Consider the following 20,935-nt stretch of genomic DNA (forward strand, 5'->3'; position numbering starts at 1 on the left):
GAAAAATAATTATTATTATATTATTATCCCTATTTTAAAGACAAGGAGAGTGGGATTCACAGACATTAAATGACTTGTGCAGGGTCACTCAGTGAGAAAGTGGTACAATGGGGTTCAAACCTGGGTTGCCCAGTCCCTGGGTCCAGCCTGACCTTGGGCTTCAGTTACTGTAAGGGACTCCATTTTGTCTTTTGGGCCTAAGCTGCCTACAAGGGTCCCAGTATCTCTGGGCCTGGGGTTCTGCCTTGAGCCTTCTCTGTAACGTCTCACCCACCCAAGGGAATTAGCGTCCCACTTACATCCCCTCAACCACTTATCCGCTAATGTACCATAAATGTACAGTTTTGCTGTAAAAGTTTAATCTTCAGCAACTGGCCTGTACTCACTAATTTTCCAAAATAAGTTGGCCTAAGTAAAAAAAAAAAAAAAAAAAAAGATAAATCTAGTTGAAGAAACACAGATATTATACTTCATGACAAGAGTCAATTTATTCTGCACCACCTCTTTCTAATAAACATTGCAGAAGTGATGGAAAGCAGTATCTGGGAAAAATAATACCTCGCATAGCCCAGGGAGACATCCCTTGTAGAAGGCAAATCTCTGAATCTGACAGTAAAAGTCATTAACTCTTCAAGTGACAAAGAGACATTATACCCTGACTTCCTTTTTAGGAATACTTCTTGCTGCCAATGTCAGTTCAGCACAAATTTTCAAACCAATTGTGACAATGGATTCACGTACCTTTCTAAAAGAAAAGCTTGATAAAGGACTGGGAGGGGGCAGATACCCTTTATATAGACCCTGAGAGGTTAATAATAGCAACAGCCAGTGGCAGTGCCAGTAAATGTTTAACAATCAACTCTCTGGCAGAAAAAGCCCTGATTTGTAGGCTTTGCTGATTTCCATGATGTAAATACTCCCACCATGGTGGATTTCAAGCTACTAAGGTGACAAATAATTAACATGAAGTTGGGCAGACATGCCCACAGCTCTCAGGAGCTGGTACAAGCAGGCTCCAGCCCTCCACTGGCAATGCTAATATTTACTAGTTACGTACTTATGTGCCAGCTATGTGCTAAGTGCTTCACAGTCATCCTCTTTCAATCCCTGTAACAGTTCAATGGGCAGGTACTATTTTATCCCCATTTTACAGATGAGAGAAAACTAGGTATTAGAGACGTTAATTTAGTAATTAGTCAAAAGTCGAATAGCTACTAAGTGTTAAGGGCTAGCATTCAAATGCTGGCCATCTGGTTCAATGGTCCATGCTCTCAGCCCCTCTTTAATCCTGCCTCTCTCTGTAAGGTATTAAAGAAGCTGCTATGATCATTGCCACCTCATCTTACAGATGACGTGTTGGTAAAGAGTACAGCGCAGGCTCTGGGGTAATTGGCAGTGGGGTGAAGGCGTCTACCAACATCAGACATGCAAGGTTTCTTCTCCTCCTCTCCCAGGAAATTTCACCTTGTCCTTCAAGGACAGATGCTCCCTCTTTAGCGGAGCCTTCCCAAACTCCCGCAGAGCTGTTACTCCCCACATATTTTTTTGTTAGGAAAATTTTACTTTTTCCATTATAAAATAAATACATGCTCATTAGAGAATACAGAAAATATCAAATACAAGGAGAAAAATCTCTTGTGGTCCCACTTCCTACTCACAGCATTTGTTCCTCATTTCTACTATTGGATTCATTCCCCTGTTCAATGTTTGTCTATTTATGGGTGTCAGCCCCACTGGACTGTGAACTCCTCCTGAGGAGATATCATGTGGTACCCACATTGGTATCCTCCTTCCACTGCATCCACACCCCACCTCCCTCCCTAGCACAACATCCAACACACGGCTGCCCCCCAATTAACCTGGATGCTTTATTATGTCCTCCAATTCATGAGAGGAAACCCTGAGCTTTTCACGTTTATCTTCAAAGCTGTCCTAATCTTAACTAAGATTGGTTTTCTTCCTTTTTTCTACATTCTTATTGTCCTGAGTCAGGCAGGAAAGTGCTATTCCAGCAGGCATCTTGCCTTACCTGCATCCCTCTCATCTTCTGGAAGCGTGCAATGGTGTCGCTGATGGTGTACACACGCACGTGGCCCATGTGCAGCTTGCCGGAAGGATAAGGGAACATGGAAAGCACGTAAAACTTGGGCTTTGATTTCTAGGAGAGAATGACAAAAAAATGACAATGAGTATTTATTAAGCATTCACGGGGAAACCCGCATGCACATAATATTTTGGCATTTTACTCAAGGTAATAATTTAACATTTTTAAAAGTTTTCTTTTAAAAAAACCGTTCCCATAAGGTAAACTGACAAAAATGCCTAATACCAAACTTCAAAGCCCTGGCTTAACCTAAAGAATGTCCAAAATAATGCCAAACAACCTCAAAGTCCTATTACCCATATGTATTTTTAAATCTGTCTTTTTCTCTTTTAAAAGCTTCTCTTTTAGGACAGCTATCTAGGTCTTAAAGAACTATATGTTTTTCCAAATGAAGCTCTGACACATATGTCCATATAATTCAAGGAAACAATAGTGAATCACAGAGATGTGACATGTCTAAAAATGGAGCCCCTCCCTAAATTCCCTGTAGCTGCATGCAGACTTGGATTGAACAGTACGAGCAGGGTCCTCAGGCACCGGTTCAGGTCCCGGGTTTTCTGCTGTATTGTGAGCTTATCTTTCAACAGAAAAAGTTGAAATGGTAAGGTAATGAGAAAATTTTAGCTATTTCCCAGGGGGTGATCTACAGGCAGCCTCAGGCCAGGGTTACATAACTCTCCAACTTCCAAAGACGCGGCTTCATCATGAGAAACACAGAAAAAAGGTAAATGCATTGGAACAGAATGAACACAGGGCAGGAGGTCCTCACTGGAACACTGACTTTTGGCACCTTAGTTCTTCCACAGTAAAATGGTGAATGCTGTCACGAGTTTGTGCACATGAGGGGAAAAGGCTCCACAGGAAAGGTGGTATCATTTAATTGATTCCTTACTGGGGACCTATTGTTCAAGGGCAAGGACCATGTTTTAATCATCCCTCCCCCCAACCCCCCCTTCCCGGCTGCCCACCTCCCAGTTTAATAAATGTTGGATAAATGTTTGTCGGCCTTTGTGCTCTGAAGCCTGATAACAGGCCTCTGCAGAGCACTTATTACTGAAGGGCACTTTTCCCAGCACACTTCACCAATCCTATCCAGGTGACAGGAATGTTCCCCCTCTCCAACCTTAAATCCTCCCATGGGGGAGAAGGGGTGCCTCTGAAGAAAGGAAGAGAACAGGTAACTGCTTCTGTTTAGTCACTAAGGGTCTGGACTGTCTGATGTTATCATTACTTTTTTGCCACCTTCTATTTTTCTCTTTCTGTCCTTACTCCCTTCCGTGAGCGCTACTAGAGTTCTTTAAGCCTTTGCTTCTTCAAAATGAATGAAAACAAATGCAAGACAGAATATTCATAACCACTCTTTTGGGTATGTGTGTGGACTGGGGAGGTATTTTTTGGTAAGTATTTGCATGACTGATAATTGACAGCCAACTGTAATCAGGGGAACAGAAGAAACCAGAAATCAGATTCTTTCCAAATCTCATTCGACCCCTTGCTTTACACTTCCTTCAGCAAAGAAGTTAAACAAATCTTTAGCAGGGCCCCTAAAGGGTGGCAAAACAGACCAGAGTGGCACTTTTCTCTGTACTGCCCATCTTCTGGAAATCACCCACTGAGTGGTAAGTAAAGGTGCCTGAAGGAAGAGAAGGGAAAAGTGAATAAATAAGAAGTTTGGATAATACATAAACTTGGAAATCTGGAATACTGAAGTGACAGCTGCTGTTGATTTCTAGAAACGGATGGAAAGCCCACGTTGATCATGCACTTTAATGTGGATCCATAACTCTTAGGAAAACCTCAGGAGCATGAGAGAGGACTTGAGATTCAGGAGTTAGTGAGGACTTAGGACTTTCCTTCTTTAAGAAGGCAAGTGACAGACAATCCTCTCAGCTTGTAAACAAATCCCTCAAAGGAAGTACAAGACCTCGTTCTGATACATGGTGCAGAATCGGAAATAAGCAGACTACCCACTCGATTCAAACATTACTCATTGCAATGGATTTGGCCTACTGCCTTTCCTTTGGGAATTTTTAGGGACATGGGAAAACAGCTGTTACAGAGTTCTTTGGGACCTGAAAAAAACAATAAAATCCTTGATATAAACTATTTCTAGTTTTTCATTTTAAAGTGTTTACATTAAACCTATTTTTTATTATAATCACTTTGTTTTCATTATAGTGACATATATTTTAAAATGACGTTTATTTAACAATGTTGCCCAAAACATTTTCCACATATAGCTTCTTCATTAACATATCCATTTTGTATGTCTATCCAACAAAGATTAAATTTATAGCAAAATCAAGGGATTCATTACATACTAGCTAAGCGGAACTACAAAACTGAGTTTACAGAATATATATAGAAAAGTATTTATTGCGCTTCCCTGGTAGCACAGTGGTTAAGAATCCACCTGCCAATGCAGGGGACACAGGTTAGAGCCCTGGTCCGGGAAGATCCCACATGCCACAGAACAACTAAGCCCACGCGCCACAACTACTAAGCTTGCGCTCTAGAGCCCGTGCGCCACAACTACTGAGCCCGTGCGCCACAACTACTGAAGCCCACGCACCTAAAGTCCACGCTCTGCAACAAGAGAAGCCACCTCGATAAGAGGCCCGCGCACCCCAACGAAGAGTAGCCCCTGCCCGAAGCAACTAGAGAAAGTCCGCACGCAGCAATGAAGACCCAACACAGCCAAAAATAAATAAATAAATAAATAAATTTTTTTTAAAAAAGAAAAGCATTGCTAGCAAAACTCTTTACTATTCATGAATATTTTTATTTATTGCAGAAAAGGTATTCAGCTTATTGCCTGCCCCTGCCTTTTGCTTTTCTGTGTGAATTAAGTCATTTTCCTCTGTGACAATGAAATGAGTTCTATCTCTGGGAGTGGAAAGAAGGAATTATGGGAGTTTATACTATAATTGAGTAGGAATCTGATTGAAAGGGAAATTTTCATAATTATATAAAAGTGTAAGAATTTCAGCCTTTAAAAGAAATTAAGATTGGAAGCGATAGAAAAAGGATGGTTTTTATAAGTGGGTCCTATTATTTTTGTCAGCTTCTAACATCAGGAGAAAGATAACTTCTGCCTCTTTATAGATCATGCTCTGAAGCTGTCGCTGAGTCTAGAGGATGGAGGGGGAAGGACCACTCAATAAGAGCCTGCAGCCTGGGATCTGGTCGAGCTTTGACACTAGCTGTGAGACCTTAGGCAAATTCCTTTGTCTTTCTGGCCTCGGTTTACAATCTGTAAATCAAAGGCAAGGCAAAAGAAGGTTCCTGGTGAAAGCATGAGTTTAGAAATCAAACGTGTCTGGGTTTGAGTCCTGGGCTCTGCCACAAGTGAGTTGTGCATCTCAACAAGTTACCAAACCTCCCTCTGAGCCTGTTTTCTTACCCCCAAAATGAGGATAATATTACTCACCCCCAGGGTTGATTCAGGATTTAAATGAGATAATCAATGGAAAGATGGTGGCTGACATAGTAAAATGCTCATTAAATGGAAGTTCTTTTTATAATGATGATTATGATGATGATGGCAAAATATTCAGCATCTAGAAGCTCATTCAGGTGGATTTCAAATGTAGCTCTAATACCAGAGGGAGGTTGATTATAGATTCTTCAAAATCCACCAGCATCTAGTCATATTCTCATTCCTGACAAAGACACACCACACATTTTTATCCTCTTTCAGTTTATAAAATGGGTTCAGTCATATTTTCTCATTTGATTTTCAAAGCAATCCTGTGAGATAAACAATGCAAAGAATCTGAGGATCAAAGAGGTTAAACGATGCTGATGAGATCACACCGATTTGGGGGCAGAGCCAGTATTACTGCTCAGGCTCCCGATCCAGTGCTCTCTCCACTTTGCCGTTCCCTGATTCAAACCCTCATAGAATGCCACCAGGGGATGACCCAAAATGTCCCTCAAGCTATTTACCCAACTAGTGAAACACAGTTTATTTTGATCCATTTAAGTTTTTACACAACCATACGCTTAAGAATGCAATGTCACAAGAAGAAAAAGCTACAACTTCAAAATGTTTGGAAGTGACTAAATTTAAACCAAAAGAAAAAAAGCTAATTTTATGCTCCTCATTGAGAATTAAACTGCTCCCTAAGGTCTGCTTCCAAAATACATTTAGTTACATTAGTCTGGTCATGTTGCCACAAAGAATTTTCACTTCCTAATGAGGTAAAAGTCAAGCTTTTATTGTATAATTATGCAATATATTTAAACCTTGCTTTTTATCATTTCACGTGTTACACATTACATCTCTTTAAAGACCAGATTTTCTTTGTAACCAATGCCGAAAACCATCCTTCAGTTTAATACAAATAGCTACCCACCCACATTGTTCATAATGATCAATCTCATAGAAAGAATGAGTCTGATAAGAGTGGAGAATCAGGAAAGGCGATTCAAGCAGTGTCATCTTGTGCAGATATATATTTACTCAACTGCTTGCCTTTGGCCTAATCTCTTTAATTAAACATAAAGGGTCAGCATTATTTTACTGGTAACTATTATGAAAGGATGGTCAGAACTTAAGAGTAAAACTCTATTTTATAGTGCTGTGCTCTGATCAGATTCAATATTTCATTCAACAAATCATATCTTCCATTTGTCATTTTGACCAATATCGAGAGGTAAGGGTTAATGCATCCAAGACTGATCCCCAGCAGGTTGGTCTCCCAGAGAAGGAGCTGGCCTCCAGCAGAGAACTCCATGGAAAGTGGCTACAGCCAAGTGCTTAAGACAATTCAGGTAGAGCGCTGAGCTGGTGCAGACAGACCAAAAGCCAAGGGTCCCCTAACTTATATAGCTGCAACCATGAGGTTGGACCCCAGTCCCAGATCACATCTGGGAAGGGCTGGTACCTCCCAAGCCATGATGGCAGAAAAGGGCTGGAGGCCAGCGTCATGGGAGGAGAGAGGGAGGTACTTCTCAGAATATGCAGGAGCTTAAAAGTTCCACAGCTGAGGGGCCCAGGTGCCTCTCCTAGCGTCTCCTATCTGACGCTGCTGGATCCCTGTGTGCTGCCCCACCATGCAGTGGACCACAGAGGACCTGACATCTGCTGTGGCTCCTGTCTTGATGAGCTTCCCCAGTAAATGCTGCTCCAGAATGCCCAGTGTGGCACCATTTGCATGCACCTTGTTTGTATGTGCACCACACTGAAACTCCTCCAAGCACCAGGTTGGTCTCATCCCAGTTACCCCTCACAAGCATCCTGGGAAGCAGGTGAGCACTACTATTAACAATGCCCGTTTTAGATAAAAAAAAGTTGAAGCCCAGAGAGATTCAGAAATTTGGCTCAATGTCACATACTCAATAACTTATTTGAATTCAGGCAGTCTCACCCCAGTCCAAGCTCTTAGTCCCTCTTCTCTACCCTTTCAGCGTCTCTTAGAATACTCATGGGACTTCCTTGGTGGCGCAGTGGATAAGACTTCAAGTTCCCAGTGCAGGGGGCCCGGGTTCGATCCCTGTTCAGGGAACTAGATCCCACATACATGCAGCAACTAAGAGCTCACATGCCACAACTAAGGAGCCTACCTGCTGCAACTAAGACCTGGTGCAACCAAAAAAAAAAAAAATATATATATATATAAAAGAATACTCACATCAGCTTCTGAAATTTTGGAGGCCTGTTCTTTTATTCGTTGATGCCACCATTTCTCCACATCCTTTCTTGTCTGCAGTGTATACTCTTTGGTCCACTTTCCCGTGGCACTGTAAATACCTCTGGAACATCCTGGAATCACTCTCCTTCCCCATTTGATGACATCTGGACCATCACGTAGCTGCCTTTTCAGAAGAGAGGCATATAAACCCAGCCTCTGCCAAGAAGGAGCCATTCTTCAAAAGGAGGGAAGGCCCTGAAAGACAGGGCAGAAAGCACACCGTGTGAGCCGCCCGGAACCTCCCCGAGCTCATCCTTCCATTCAGCACAGCCAGCGCTCCCCGCCCGTCCACATGCTTTCCTCTTATTCTGATGACTTCTTCCCCTGAAAAGAATATTTCAGAAGTGCAATTGAGCTAAACACAAACTTCTTAATTGGAAAATATTAAACGTGTTCGATGCTCCTAAACAGCAAGATACAAAAGCCCCATAGGAACAAAAGGAGACCACCACCTGGGCCAGCTCCTGCTGCAACCTCACAGCTTGCTTGCGTGGGAAGCAGCAGAGCCACCTCCGGCCCTCGCCTTTAGGCCAGCCTAGGGTCTGTACAGGAGGCTTTAATTCCCATTGTCCAGGCTTCAGAAGAGCTCTAAGCACATCTGGGCTTGGCCTTAGGCTCAAGTATCAGAAGAGATCTGAACACAGGTCTCCCAGGAAGATCGGAGACTCTGAGCTAAGATTAGCGTTCTTCATACATACTACAAGCTAAGTATACTCAGTAGGCTGAGCCAGGAAATAACCATTATTTAGAAGACTGCTTATCCATTTAGTTCTTCATTCACCTACTAAATATTTATTGAGTGTCACTAGGTCCACACACTATTCTGGGCACTGGGGATAGAGCAGTGAACAAAAACAAAGTCCCTTCTTTCATGGCACTTATATACTAGTAGAGAAAAGCAGATAAGAAACAAACAAATAAATATATAACATGTGGAACAGTGATGAGTGTTATGATTTTCTGGAATACAACCCACAGGTTGGGGCCCACTAAGACATCTAGCTGCGAATCAAAATTCAACTTTAATGTTTCATTGGTTTCCTCCAAAGGTGAATTCCAAAAATGACCTCATAGAAGTTTCATGTTTTATCACTGTGTTAAAGCCTAAGGTGACAGTTCATCAAATATTTAAGATTTATGACTAAATAGCCTAAACTTTCTGCCTTCCTGCATAACAGCATTAGCTATAGTGCAGAAACAGACAAAAACAGACCTTTCAAAACCAGAGAGAAATTAAGGAAGAAACTGGCACTCTGAGCTGGCATTAATTCTTTTTTGTTTTGTTTTGATTTGATTTGAATTTTATTTTATTTATTATTATTTTTTATACCGCAGGTTCTTATTAGTTATCTATTTTATACATATTAGTGTATATATGTCAATCCCAATCTCCCAGTTCATCACCTCCCCCCACCCCCCGCTTTCCCCCCTTGGTGTCCATACATTTGTTCTCTACATCTGTGTCTCTATTTCTAAGCTGGCATTAATTCTTGATCCTCTCAAAATTTTTGTTTCGATGCTGGTTAGCCATTGTGAAAAAAGAAATACCAAAGAGTGCAGACAGATCACCAATATGAGCAATATGAAGGAAGGAATCTTAATTTCACTTAAAATTCTAATCCTGTCTCTATAACTTTCTTATACTATGCACCAAATTATAAAAAACGTATAACAACATTCCCTGTCTACATAACAATAAGCTTTCTAAAAATGTTTACATAATACCTGGCTCACTAATAACCTTTCCTGTACATAAACCAATGGTATAGACTAGAGAATTCTGAAATGGATCTGGGTATTTTAAAGAACTTAAAGTTCATAAAGCAAAAAGCACAAATAGATTAGAAAGTGATAGACTATTCAATGAATGGGGGACCGATTCAAATTAGAGCCCCACCTCAAACCAAAAAGCAGAGTAAATCCCACATAGATTAAAGAATTTTTAAAAATACCATAAAACAAGAAAAAATATAGATGAGTATGTACTAATTTTGTAAAAGGTGCAGGATGTTCTGTCCTAAGCATAAAAGCAATGGAAGATTTCATAAAGGAAAATATTAATAAAACTCTCTAAAAAATGTAAAATACCTGCATATCAAAACCACCACGAACAAAATTAGAAAGCAAACAACAAGCTGAGAGAAAACTGCCAAAACTACAACAAAAGATTACCCTTCTCTATAAAGCGTTCACATATGAGAAGAGAAAGAGTAACAACCTAATTTTAAAAATTGGAGACGGAGAAAAGAGGAAATACAAATTGGCTAACAAATACCTGAAAAAGAATGACTTTACAACTAATCAAAGAAATGCAAATTAAAACAACAAGGAAATATTTTGCTTATCAGATTCGTAAAAACCTGTTATAAAAAGAAATGTGCACTTTTATACACTCCTGGTGAAATGCAAACTGATTCCAACTCCCTGGGGAGCAATCTGGTAATATATGTGTCAAGACCCTTTAAGAAAAGTCCACACCCTTTATGTTAGGGGAACTCAGCCATAAGTGCACTCAGGGCTATGATTTACTGCAGCCCTGGAGCTCAGTCCAGTTCCCTTTCTTTACATCCCAGGCCCTGCTCTGGGACACTCCACCACCAAAGCCCTGATGGACATTGCCTCTTCCTGATAAGGAGCAGCCATTTTATTAGAGGACCATGCCCCTACCATGAATGTGAAAGGTGTGATTCATATCTCGTGCTATGATCAACTTGGCCCTTTTCTTCCTTAGCTCTGTCACATCCAGTTCCTTGCCTAGATGTTTGGAATCTTGTCTCATCTTCCACATCCTTCCAAAGTATCAATCCCCATTACTCCACTCCTCTTTAAGAGTCAGCCCTGATCTCAACCTCACTTAGGGCTTAAGGTTAAGTTTTTTGAGAATGGTGGGGGTAGCGGCCTGTGACCATAGAGGGAGGGGCCTGAGAACTGGACCCAAAATGACAATCATATACGGACAGAGAAACCTAGCAGAGTAGGAAAAAACGGGCAAAGAAACAGAACACAGAGAAGCACACGAGGGCATTAGTGTGCGCCCAAAAGAAAGTGTCCGAGAACGTACCTGGGAAATTAATCTTAAAGGAGCTATGTGCAAAAACAACAACAAAAAACCCCAACTAATTCTCTGTGACCTTAGGAAAATTACTTCCTGCCTAGAAAATCAGCTTCTCCTTAAGATAAAGGGGTAAATCCAGATGCTCTCTGATGACCTTAGAGCCCTAACATGCTGTGACAATGATCTGTGGGTCACAGAGAGGATGTGGGCCAATGGATGTCCTTCGAGTCTAAAGCCTCAGCCCCGGGAGCAAAGATCCAGGGACCAGCCGGGGTAGTGGAGCGGTGGAGAGAGGGAATTGAGTACAAAACTATACGTACATATGCGTTTTTCTGGGAAAGGGTCCAGAGCTGTCAACAGAGTCAGTGGCTCAAAGAATCTGAAGATCTGAATCTCAGAAACTTTTCCAGCTGGTAAACTGCACAGCTCCGAGACCACCAAACCCAGCCCGCACTTTCCCTTCGGCTCCCGGCAAGTCGAAATCTACCAATCCGGGTAAAGGGGAGATCAGGCCTCGTATCTTGCCCCTATGAGCCCGGGTCAGGGGTTTACCTGCTCACAGGCTCTGGCCTGCGGCTCCTTACGCCTCGGTTCCCACCTTAGGCGAACACGGCCCGGCCAGTCACCACGGGCGCCGCCATGTTGGCAGAACAACAACTTTATCGATGGCGGCCACTGCAGACACAGACAGGCGGGGGCGGAGCCGAAAGAGTAAGAGAGCGGCCTGGTCCTGACTCCCGGCATTCCTTGAGGCCGGGGCCGCTGGGCGGCTGTCGCGGGTTCCGCTCTTCGGTCACTGGCACCGCCCCCTGGCCCCAAGCCCCGCCCTTGGGCCCAGACCTCCACCCTGCGTCTAGCGGCTGCAAAACTCTGGATATCCAAGGATAAAATTCTTCACAATTGTAGCAGGCGTGTGAAATTCATCAGTTTAGTGTCCCTAGGCGGCACGTGGTGTAAAGACCACTGGAGGAATCCCGAGGCCACGGTTCGAAGTACATCGTAGTTACAGCCTCCTCCTCCTCTCTCAACCTCTTGATCCTTAATGGACCACATGATGGTTAAGCTATCTTCCACCATATCCGTGGTCTAGCTGTGGGAGGGGAATTACCTGGCCAAAGTTGGAGGTAAAGTGTGCTTTCCTCACCTGATACTTGGGCTGGGAGTCAGGAAAACATGATGCCTGACCACCCACTTTCCTATTAGAGTTTATGTATTCCACCCTGTAACCTCCCCATCCCTGGCAAGTCTTTCTTGCTATAAATAAATAAATGAATGAATCAATGAATGAATTGCAAAGGAACAGTGGTGTTAAAGTATAATTTTCAAAAACGTAAAACCTGTTTAAAGGAGATTTAGAAGAACACATATGTATGGGCAATCAGGAATACTGAAAGAAATTTGCTACTTGTGCAAAACTGGTTGATATCATGTAGGACTAGAAAAAGTAATGTTTGAGAGCTATCTTTTTCTACAGGGCTGAAATCACTTGTGCCTCTATCAAACAAAGTTCATCCCATTATTCTGTATTCTACATCTATAGTCTATATCTTAACTTTTGCAGAGCTGGACAATAGAAGACAAGCAAATGTGCATACCCCACAGCACCAGATAATCCCCAGACCAGTACTCCACCCACACACTAATCTCTCACCAATTTCCAAGTCTTTAACAAAGTTTCCTGACAGTTCGAAATCCAAATACTTTGTTATTCAGCGTACACTTCAGACCAGCATCAGCCTCACTTGGCAATTTGCTAGAAATATAGAATCTCAGGCCCCACCCCAGTCCTGCTGAATTGGACTCTGCATTTTAAGAAACCTCTAGGGAATTCTTAGGCACACTGAAGTTTGAGACTCACTGTCTTAGAATGTGAGAGTTAGAAAGGATCTTGAGAATAGTCCAGCCGGCTCATTTTACAGATGAATAAACTGAGGCCCAATAGAGCTGTCTAGCTCAAGATCACAGCAAATTAGTACAGTCAACCCAAGGTATCCCAGGGGGATACCAGGATCCCAGATCCTGTCCTGGGTCCAGGACCCCTCGAGGATATCAAAATCCAAGGATGTTCAAGTCCCTTCTTAAAATGGTGTAATATTTGCATATAACCTATGCATATCCTCTTGTACACTTTAAACCATCTCTAGGTTATAATACCTATTACAATGTAAATGCTATGTAAATAGTTGCCAGTGTACAGGAAATTCAAGTTTTGCTTTTTGGAACTTTCTAGAATTTGGGGGGGGAATATTTCCCATCTGTGGTTGATTGAATCCACTGATGTAGAACCCGCGGATACAGAGGGCTGACTGTAAAAGATTTGGTATTCAAAACTGGGTCTCTAACCTGCTAAAATAGTGCCCTTCCCAAAGTGCAGAATGAAAGATCATTAGTTGAGACAACTTCCAGGCCAATTCTCTCATTTCGAAGATGAGGACACTGAGGCCCAGAGATTGGCTACAGCTTGCCTGAGGTCACACAGCTAGTTGATGGCAGAGTCAGGATTCCCATCCAGGTCTCCTGATCTCTCCACCCCTGAAACCAGATGCTTAATTTAAATTGACACCATGGAAGCACTGACTCTCATACCAACATACCACACAAGGTAATTCAATCTTCAAGGACTTCATGCTGTATGCACATATAACTAGGGTGCCCTTTCTCTAATTTACCCAAAACACTAAATTCTAAGTAGCCTCTACCCTTATTTTGATTCAAAATACCTCTTTCCTCTTATGAATTAAAGTTAACATTGACATTTCTAGGAGATTATTTCAAATAGAATTTTTCTAAAAGTTCACTTGCTTTACTGGAAAGTTGCTATTTTTACATCAAAGAAGACATAACATGAAAGTAAATTTCTTTCACTCTTAAAGAGATTGCTACAGAGATACATTATTAAATGAAAGAGACAAGTTGCTGGGCTGTGTAAAATGTTACCCATTTTTGATTTTTTAAAAAGGAAAGGAAATAAATGAAATACATGTGTTAGTATATGCATGAAAAGAAATCTAGAAAAATATGTCTCATACTATTTATTTCCTGTGATGATCTCTAGGGACAGTGGGGTTCTATGGGGCTTTCTTTCTCTTCATGATAGTTTTCTATGTTACTTTTGCTTTTTCTATTAGCTTGTGTGGTAGGCTGAATAATGGTCCCCAAAGATACCTAGGTCCTAATCCCTGGAACCTGTGAATATTATTTTATATGGCAAAAGATACTTTGCAACATGATTAAATTAAAAATCTTGAGATGAGATTATCCTGGGTTATCCTGGTAGGTCCTAAATGCAATGACAGAGAGAGGCAGAGGGAAATTTGAGACAGAAGAAGAGGCAATGTGACCACTGGACAAGATGCTGTGCTGATGGTTTAGAAGATGAAGGAAGGACAATGTGCAAAGGAAAGCAAGGAATGCAGCTCTAGAAGATGAAAAAGACAAGAATATAGATTTCCCCATATGATCCAGCAATTCCATTTCTGGGTAGATACCCAAAAAAACTGAAAACAGGATCTTAAAGAGATACTTGCACGCCCATGTCATAGAGGCATTGTTCACAATAATCAAAAGGTGGAAACAACCCAAGTGTCCATCAAGGGATGACTGGATAAACAAAACATGGTACATAAATACAGTGGAATATTATTCAGCCTTAAAAGGAGGGAAATTCTGACACATGCTACAACATGGACAAACCTTGAAGACATGCTAAGTGAAACAGTCACAAAAGGACAAGTATTACATGATTCCTCTTGTATGAGGTACCTAGAGTAGCCAAAGTCATAGAGACAGAAAGTAGAATTGTGGTTGCTCAGGGGCTAGGAGGAGGGGGGATGGGGAGTCATTGTTTAACATGTACAAAGTTTCAGTCTGGGAAGATGAAAAGGTCCAGAGATGAATGATGGTGAATGCACAGCCATGTGGATGTATGTAATGCCACTGAACTGTACATTTTAAAATGGTTGAGATGGTAATTTTAAAATTTATTTATTTATTTATTTTTGGCCGTGTTGGGTTTTCGTTGCTGTGCACAGGCTTTCTCTAGTTGTGGCGAGTGGGGGCTACTCTTGGTTGCGGTGCATGGGCTTCTCCTTGTGCTGGCTTCTCCTGTTGTGGAGCGCGGGCTCTAAGCATGCGGGCTTCAGTAGTTGTGGCACATGGGCTCAGTAGTTGTGGCTCGCAGGCTCTAGAGCACAGGCTCAGTTGTTGTGGTGCACGGGATTAGCTGCTCCGCGGCATGTGGGATCTTCCCGGACCAGGGATCGAACCCGTGTCCCCTGCATTGGCAGGCAGATTCTTATCCACTGCGCCACCAGGGAAGTCCCGAGATGGTAAATTTTATGATTATTTTACCACAATTTAAAAAAAGGAAAGAAAACAGATCCTTTCCTAGAACCTCCCAGAAGGGAGTGGACTTCTATTGACACCTTGATTTTGGCCCAGTAAAACTGATTTTGGATTTCTGACATCCAGAACTATAAGGAAATAAGTGTGTATTGTTTTAAGCCACCGAGTGTGTGGTAATTTGTATACTATTCAGCTTCTATGACTTTGTATACAGAAAAGATTAAGAAGACTTTTTATTAAATAGAGTGATGCCCATCACCATTTGTTTGATTTCATCTTTACAGGGCATTGTATGTTATTAACATTCTAATTCTTCAGAAAGGTTCTTTACATGGCACCGTCTCGTCAAAGGAGCCTAGCTCTCCAGAGTCTCACCCAAACATTATTTGTCTCCTTTGGCCAGGACTCAACTTGAAGAACAGGTCAGGGTCAAACATGCCAGATACCACAGATAATCCTTAAAGAGAAGGAGAGCCTTCTTTCACACTTGAGTAAGCACTGCGAATAGCCGTGATAGTGGACATCCTTGTCTTACTCCCTCGGTCCCTCACGTGGATTGGGGTTGCTTCTAATGCTCTACCTTAACGTATGATGCTTGCTTTAAGTTTTTGGTAAATACTCTTTGTGGTATCCCACCTCCAAGATACCACCAGTACCACTGATAACCCCACCTCCTGGTCTTCACACCCATGTGTATCCCCTCCCATGTTATACTGGGTTGGGTTAGTGTGACCAATAGAATACAGCAGAAATAACTCTATGTACCTAAACTTTCCACATTAGGTTGTAAAAGGCACTGCAGCTCCCATCTTGGTGTGTGTGTTTGTTGCATCACTCACTCAGGTGATGGGGTGTGAGGGAGTATGTCATGAGCAAGGCTATAAAGAGAGCTAGGGACTTACGTGGTGGTCCAGTGGTTAAGACTCCATGCTTCCACTGTAGGGGGCATGGGTTCGATCCCTGGTCGGGGAACTAAGATCCAGCATGCTGTGTGGAGTGGCACGGCCAAAATAAAAACAGAGAGCTACATGGTGAGGAACTACATGGTGAGGAACTGAGGTCATCTGCCAGCAGCCAGGTCAGTGGGCTTGGAAACAGTTCCTCCAGTCCGGTCAGCTCTTCTAAGACTGCAGCCCCAGGCAACAACTTCACTGAAACAGCACAAGAGACCCTGAGGAGGAACCCCAGCTAAGTCATTCTCAGAAGCTGCATGAGATAGAACATGTTTGTAGTTTTAAGCTGCTACGCTTTGGGATAATTTTTCTCAGCAACAGATAACTAATGCACTCTTTATCACATCAGGAGAGTTTCCTTTAATACCCGGTCTAGGATCCAGTCCAGGGTATACCCTGCATTGAGATACAATTCTTCTTTGTCTCCTCCAATCTGGGACAGCTCCTCCATCTTTATTTGCATGACCTTGACACTTCTGAAGAGTTCCAGTCAGGTATTTTGTAGAATGTCCCTCCTGATTTAATTCACGATTTGTATATGGGGCAGACATGCCACAGAAGTGAAGGCTGAGCCCTTCTTGGTGCATTTTTTAAAAGGAATAGGAAATGCATGAACATGTTTGTAAGGCGGTGGAGATGGTAAAGTCAAAGGAGGAATCAGTGTCGGACATGGAAGGAATGACTGAAAGAGGGAAGCCTGAAAAAGTGAGAGGGGGCAGGATGCCCAGCTCCCAGAGGTGGACTTTCACATTTTACTCTCTGTATTAAAACACTGAAGTTTTTAACAACAGACATGTATTACTTTTGTGATTAAAAAATGAAAAAGACTTGTTTTTTTAAACTCTAGGCTCAATCTTGTTTCAGAAATTATACTACCTTTTCCCCCCATATTGTAAGAGGCTTCTATAGCGTGGAGACTTGAAAATTTTACTTGCCTTCCAACGTATTTACTCATGTTTACTCCTTTAAGAGCCGGCATTCGATCTTTAGCCTGAACTACTGCATACCTCCCATCCCTGTGTCTCCCCCTCCAGCTTCCCGGCATCCTTCTCTGCGTGCTTCTTCTGCCTTGGTTTTCACTATAAGAGCATAAGAGCCAGGCCCTGCATCAGGAAATGGGTGGACAAGGATGAAGAAAACACGCTTCTCTGACCTCAGGGAGACTCTCATCTTCAAATTGCTTCTCTAGTTCTCTCTGCCTGGGTGCCCCTGCCTTTCCTCCCACCTGTGTGCCTTTCATATTATGGTGTCTGATCCTCCAAGTTTCTCTTCTTCTTCTTCTTCTCCTTATCCTTCTTCGTCCTCCTCCTCCTCTCCCTGCTGCTTCCTCTTCTCCCCCCCCCCAACCCTTCCCTCTCTCACTGTTTTTTCTCTTCCCAACCACCTTATCAGTTGGTCTCTTTCTGGTCCCTCCCACGCCACCTCCTCACCCCCTTCCCACCTCGTCTTGCCCCACCTACTCTGTTGGACCCTACCAAGGTTTAGACATTCCGGATTCATTCAAGTACTATTTTAAAAATTGTAATGACCAATTTCCTGAGTTCTTTGCAGACTCCCTTAACAGCTTTGAGTTTTATTTGAATCACTGAAACTTTACTTCTCTACCCTTTGTTCATTTTCCTTACCTCTTGCACCTTGCTCTGCACTCTCTTTGATTAATACAAAAGCCTGCGTGTCAGGAATTTCCAGGAATAGGAGTCTCCATTTCTTCATTCATTTCTTCCCTTAGTGTAAAAACAAGCTTTTCCCCTGCTTACCTCACTAGGTAAAGCAAACTCACTAGAAATGACCTCGAGGTACAAGAGTAATAAATAATTCCAACTTGACATTTATTTCCATGCTTTTGCGACCTTTCAAAAAAATAAGTCCTGAGGCAGCCATGTAAATTCTTATCTGAGCTGTCACATTTCAGACATTGATTCAGATCTTCTGGGAACAACTTGAAGTCTTCCATTATGAAGGCCAACCCCAAGATTCTTGCTACTGTATACAGGGCTGTTTTTCAATAAAAATGCCCCAGCTGTGATAATCAAGCCACTGAAGGTGTAGATAGGCTTATCATCTATGATTTTTCCCCTTACCTACTCCTTCCCCTTTTCCGATCAATGCTTCTGGACTTCCCTTTAAAAAGCCACCCCTCACCCCAACTCTGAGCCATTTAGTCTTGTGAACTTGACTCCACCCCTCATACCCCAGGTCTGAGGTCTGGCTTAATCCAGTCCAGTTATTCTATCCCCTGACCACAAAGACGGTTGAGGCAGGCACATTATCTAAGCTGGACTAACCAGACGAAAGCATAGGACTTCTGCTGGGAACACTAGAACCCAGATTCTTTTTGCTGCTGTGTGGAAAGAAAAATCTCAGTAATTGCAGCAGCCATCCCAGAACGAGATGGATGAGTCTGCTAAGAATGAAGGCAGGACGCTAAGAGAGGAATTGGGTCCTGGTGCTACAGAAGGATCTGCCAGATCAAGCCCTACCTGAAGCCAGCTGTCTCAGAATCTTCTTCCCAACTAGGCCTCAACTTTGGCACTTCTGTGTCTATCTTTGCATGGCCCAATCACAGCAAGAATCCTGCTAAGTCAGTTTAGCCAGACTCCCCCTGCCTGGGGTTCCTCTTCCTCCACCAACCCCCAAGTGATCCCTGATCACCCTGGCCTGCCTTCAGCAAGCATCCTGTTAGGTTGGCTTAGCCAGACTCTCCCCTTACCCTTGATGTTTCCCATTGGTAATTTTCTATCCACTGACCCGCACTCTGCTCCTTGGCTATAAATTCCCACTTTTCTTTGTTATATTCAGAGCTAAGCCTAATCTTTCTCCCCTACTGCAAAACCCCATTGCAGTAGTCCCTACACCTATAGTAAAAGTCTCCCTGAATAAAGTCTGCCTCACTATTTTAACTAGTGTCATGGATAATTTTTTCTTTAATAGTTCTTGCTGACCTGAAAGTTAAACCTAGCACTGGTGGGTCAAAAGACTCATAATGATCTTTGCAAAGCCAGTGTCCAAGAGATCAGGAACCAAGAAAATGGGAGTAGATGCCTTTCTGAAGAGCAGTCTTGGCCTTGAGTGGCCTGGAGCAAAATCAGTACATATTTTCCAGGTGCCTGATATAAAAAAGTACCCGTTTTTGGCATCCCTTCCAGGATACAAAGTTTGCTGAAAGTGACCTCTTTTGTTGACTTTTAAAATTTTATGTCTCCCCCACCCTGCTGCCATGCCTTGCGGTTCTTGAGTGTGTAGGAAAAAACCCACTTGGAGTGACTCACACCAAAATTATCCTTGGACACAGAGACAGACCTTGGGATTAAGCTTTTGATCTGTTCATTACAGGGGAGAAAAAAATCCTTTCCACTGCTGCAAATCTCCTTAGGCTTTGTGATTACTTCTAGAAAAAGATAATCTTATTTGAAGAAATACTGAATGTATAAAACAGTACTGAGTTACATTTGACCTGAAGATATTCAGAATTTGTTATTTTTAGTCTAAGAGTGGGTTATGGGTTACTTATATTTATTTGCAGATGTATAAAATGTATCTTGTCCATCTTTTGGTGATATTTGCAATTTTAATAAATAAATGTTAGTAAGATCTTATAGGTCCTATATCCCTGCCATTAATTTGGTGTTTAGTCAGACCATCTCTGGCATCTCTTGTATTCTTGTAGAGGTAATTAGCCCTTGAATTTATGTGTATCTGTCTTCTCTTCCCAAGTAGACAATAAATTAATTAAGCCAAGGATCACACTCCTCTGGTCCTTGATCAGCAGCATAGTCTTGTACACAGAGGACAGCAAGTTGTGTGTCAGTCCCAACGATCTAGTTTACTGTGTTACAGTCCAAACTGTACAGCAGATAAATAGAGAAAGCACAGGCCTCAGTTTCCTACCCTGCCCAATCTGTGACATGTAGGAGTCGTGTATGGAAAGAATTTAAAAAGTGCCAGGCATGCAGAGGGAGTGTAGGAAGTGGTGGGCTGGTACTAGCAGTAACAATGATGTAACTGCCCTGTAATTACATCATTATGTGGCTGGAAGGACTTGCCGGCATACCCTTAACCTGACAGTGGCTTCCCAGTGGCTGGTGATGAACACACTCCAAGTAGAGAGGATGGCGCCAAATAGTCTGCTTTTCCTACTCATCCCCTTGCAGAACAACCAGACTGTGTCTGAGGAGCACCCTGGAGTTCCTTCTTTCTAGTGTCTTCTCTTTTCTCTCCCTCCTCACTCCCTGCGGTCCTTATTACCCATCATGACCCTCCTCCCCACCCACAGAGTTTCCAGATCTTTAAGACAAACCAGGCTTTCTCTTCCTAATGTTGGTTGCTTTTCATAGCAGTTCATGTTCTTATGCTGAATGACCTCCTTCCCACCAGGGTAGAAGATGAAAAGAATAAAGGGGGAAAAGGGACCGAAAATCCTGCATGGCCAAACAATAACAATGATAAAATCATCATTGTCATCATTGTCACCATCATCATCATCATCTGAATTCTCTACCTGGAGCCCAGAGCGAAAGGAGGGAAGGAGGGGGATGGAAGAAAGAGGAGCTGCACTGAGTTCAAGTGCTTGACCACGGGAGGAGAAAGAAGAGAAAAAAGGGAAACATCTATCTATGAAACAGAAACAGACTCACAGACATAGAGAACAGACTTGTGGTTGCCAAGGGGGAGAGGGGTGGGGGCGGGATGGAGTGGGAGTTTGGGGTTAGCAAATGCAAACTATTACATATAAAATGGATAAACAACAAGGTCCTACTGTATAGCACAGGGAACTATATTCAAT

At 42.5% G+C, this 20,935-nt stretch overlaps 1 protein-coding gene across 8 annotated transcripts in view; it reads right to left on the reverse strand.

Moving 5' to 3' along the window:
- The window catches only part of LARS2 (leucyl-tRNA synthetase 2, mitochondrial), a 336,746-nt gene that overhangs the window by 217,183 nt on the left and 98,628 nt on the right, over positions 1-20,935 (reverse strand). For 3 of the 8 annotated variants that reach the window (XM_060307180.2, XM_060307179.1, XM_030845386.2), the window contains exons 1-3: positions 11,408-11,561; positions 7,741-7,995; positions 2,030-2,158 (exon numbers count right to left, since the gene is read on the reverse strand). In XM_060307180.2, coding sequence (XP_060163163.1) covers positions 2,030-2,158; positions 7,741-7,974 — 363 coding nt within the window. In that variant the 5' untranslated portion in view covers positions 7,975-7,995; positions 11,408-11,561. Of the gene's footprint in view, positions 1-2,029; positions 2,159-7,740; positions 8,125-11,175; positions 11,298-11,407; positions 11,562-20,935 lie in introns of those variants that run through there. The other 5 variants (XM_060307178.2, XM_060307181.2, XM_060307184.2 and 2 more) reach the window with 3 other exon arrangements.

This window comes from Globicephala melas, chromosome 11 (genome assembly GCF_963455315.2).
Source record: "Globicephala melas chromosome 11, mGloMel1.2, whole genome shotgun sequence".
NCBI lineage: Eukaryota > Metazoa > Chordata > Mammalia > Artiodactyla > Delphinidae > Globicephala > Globicephala melas.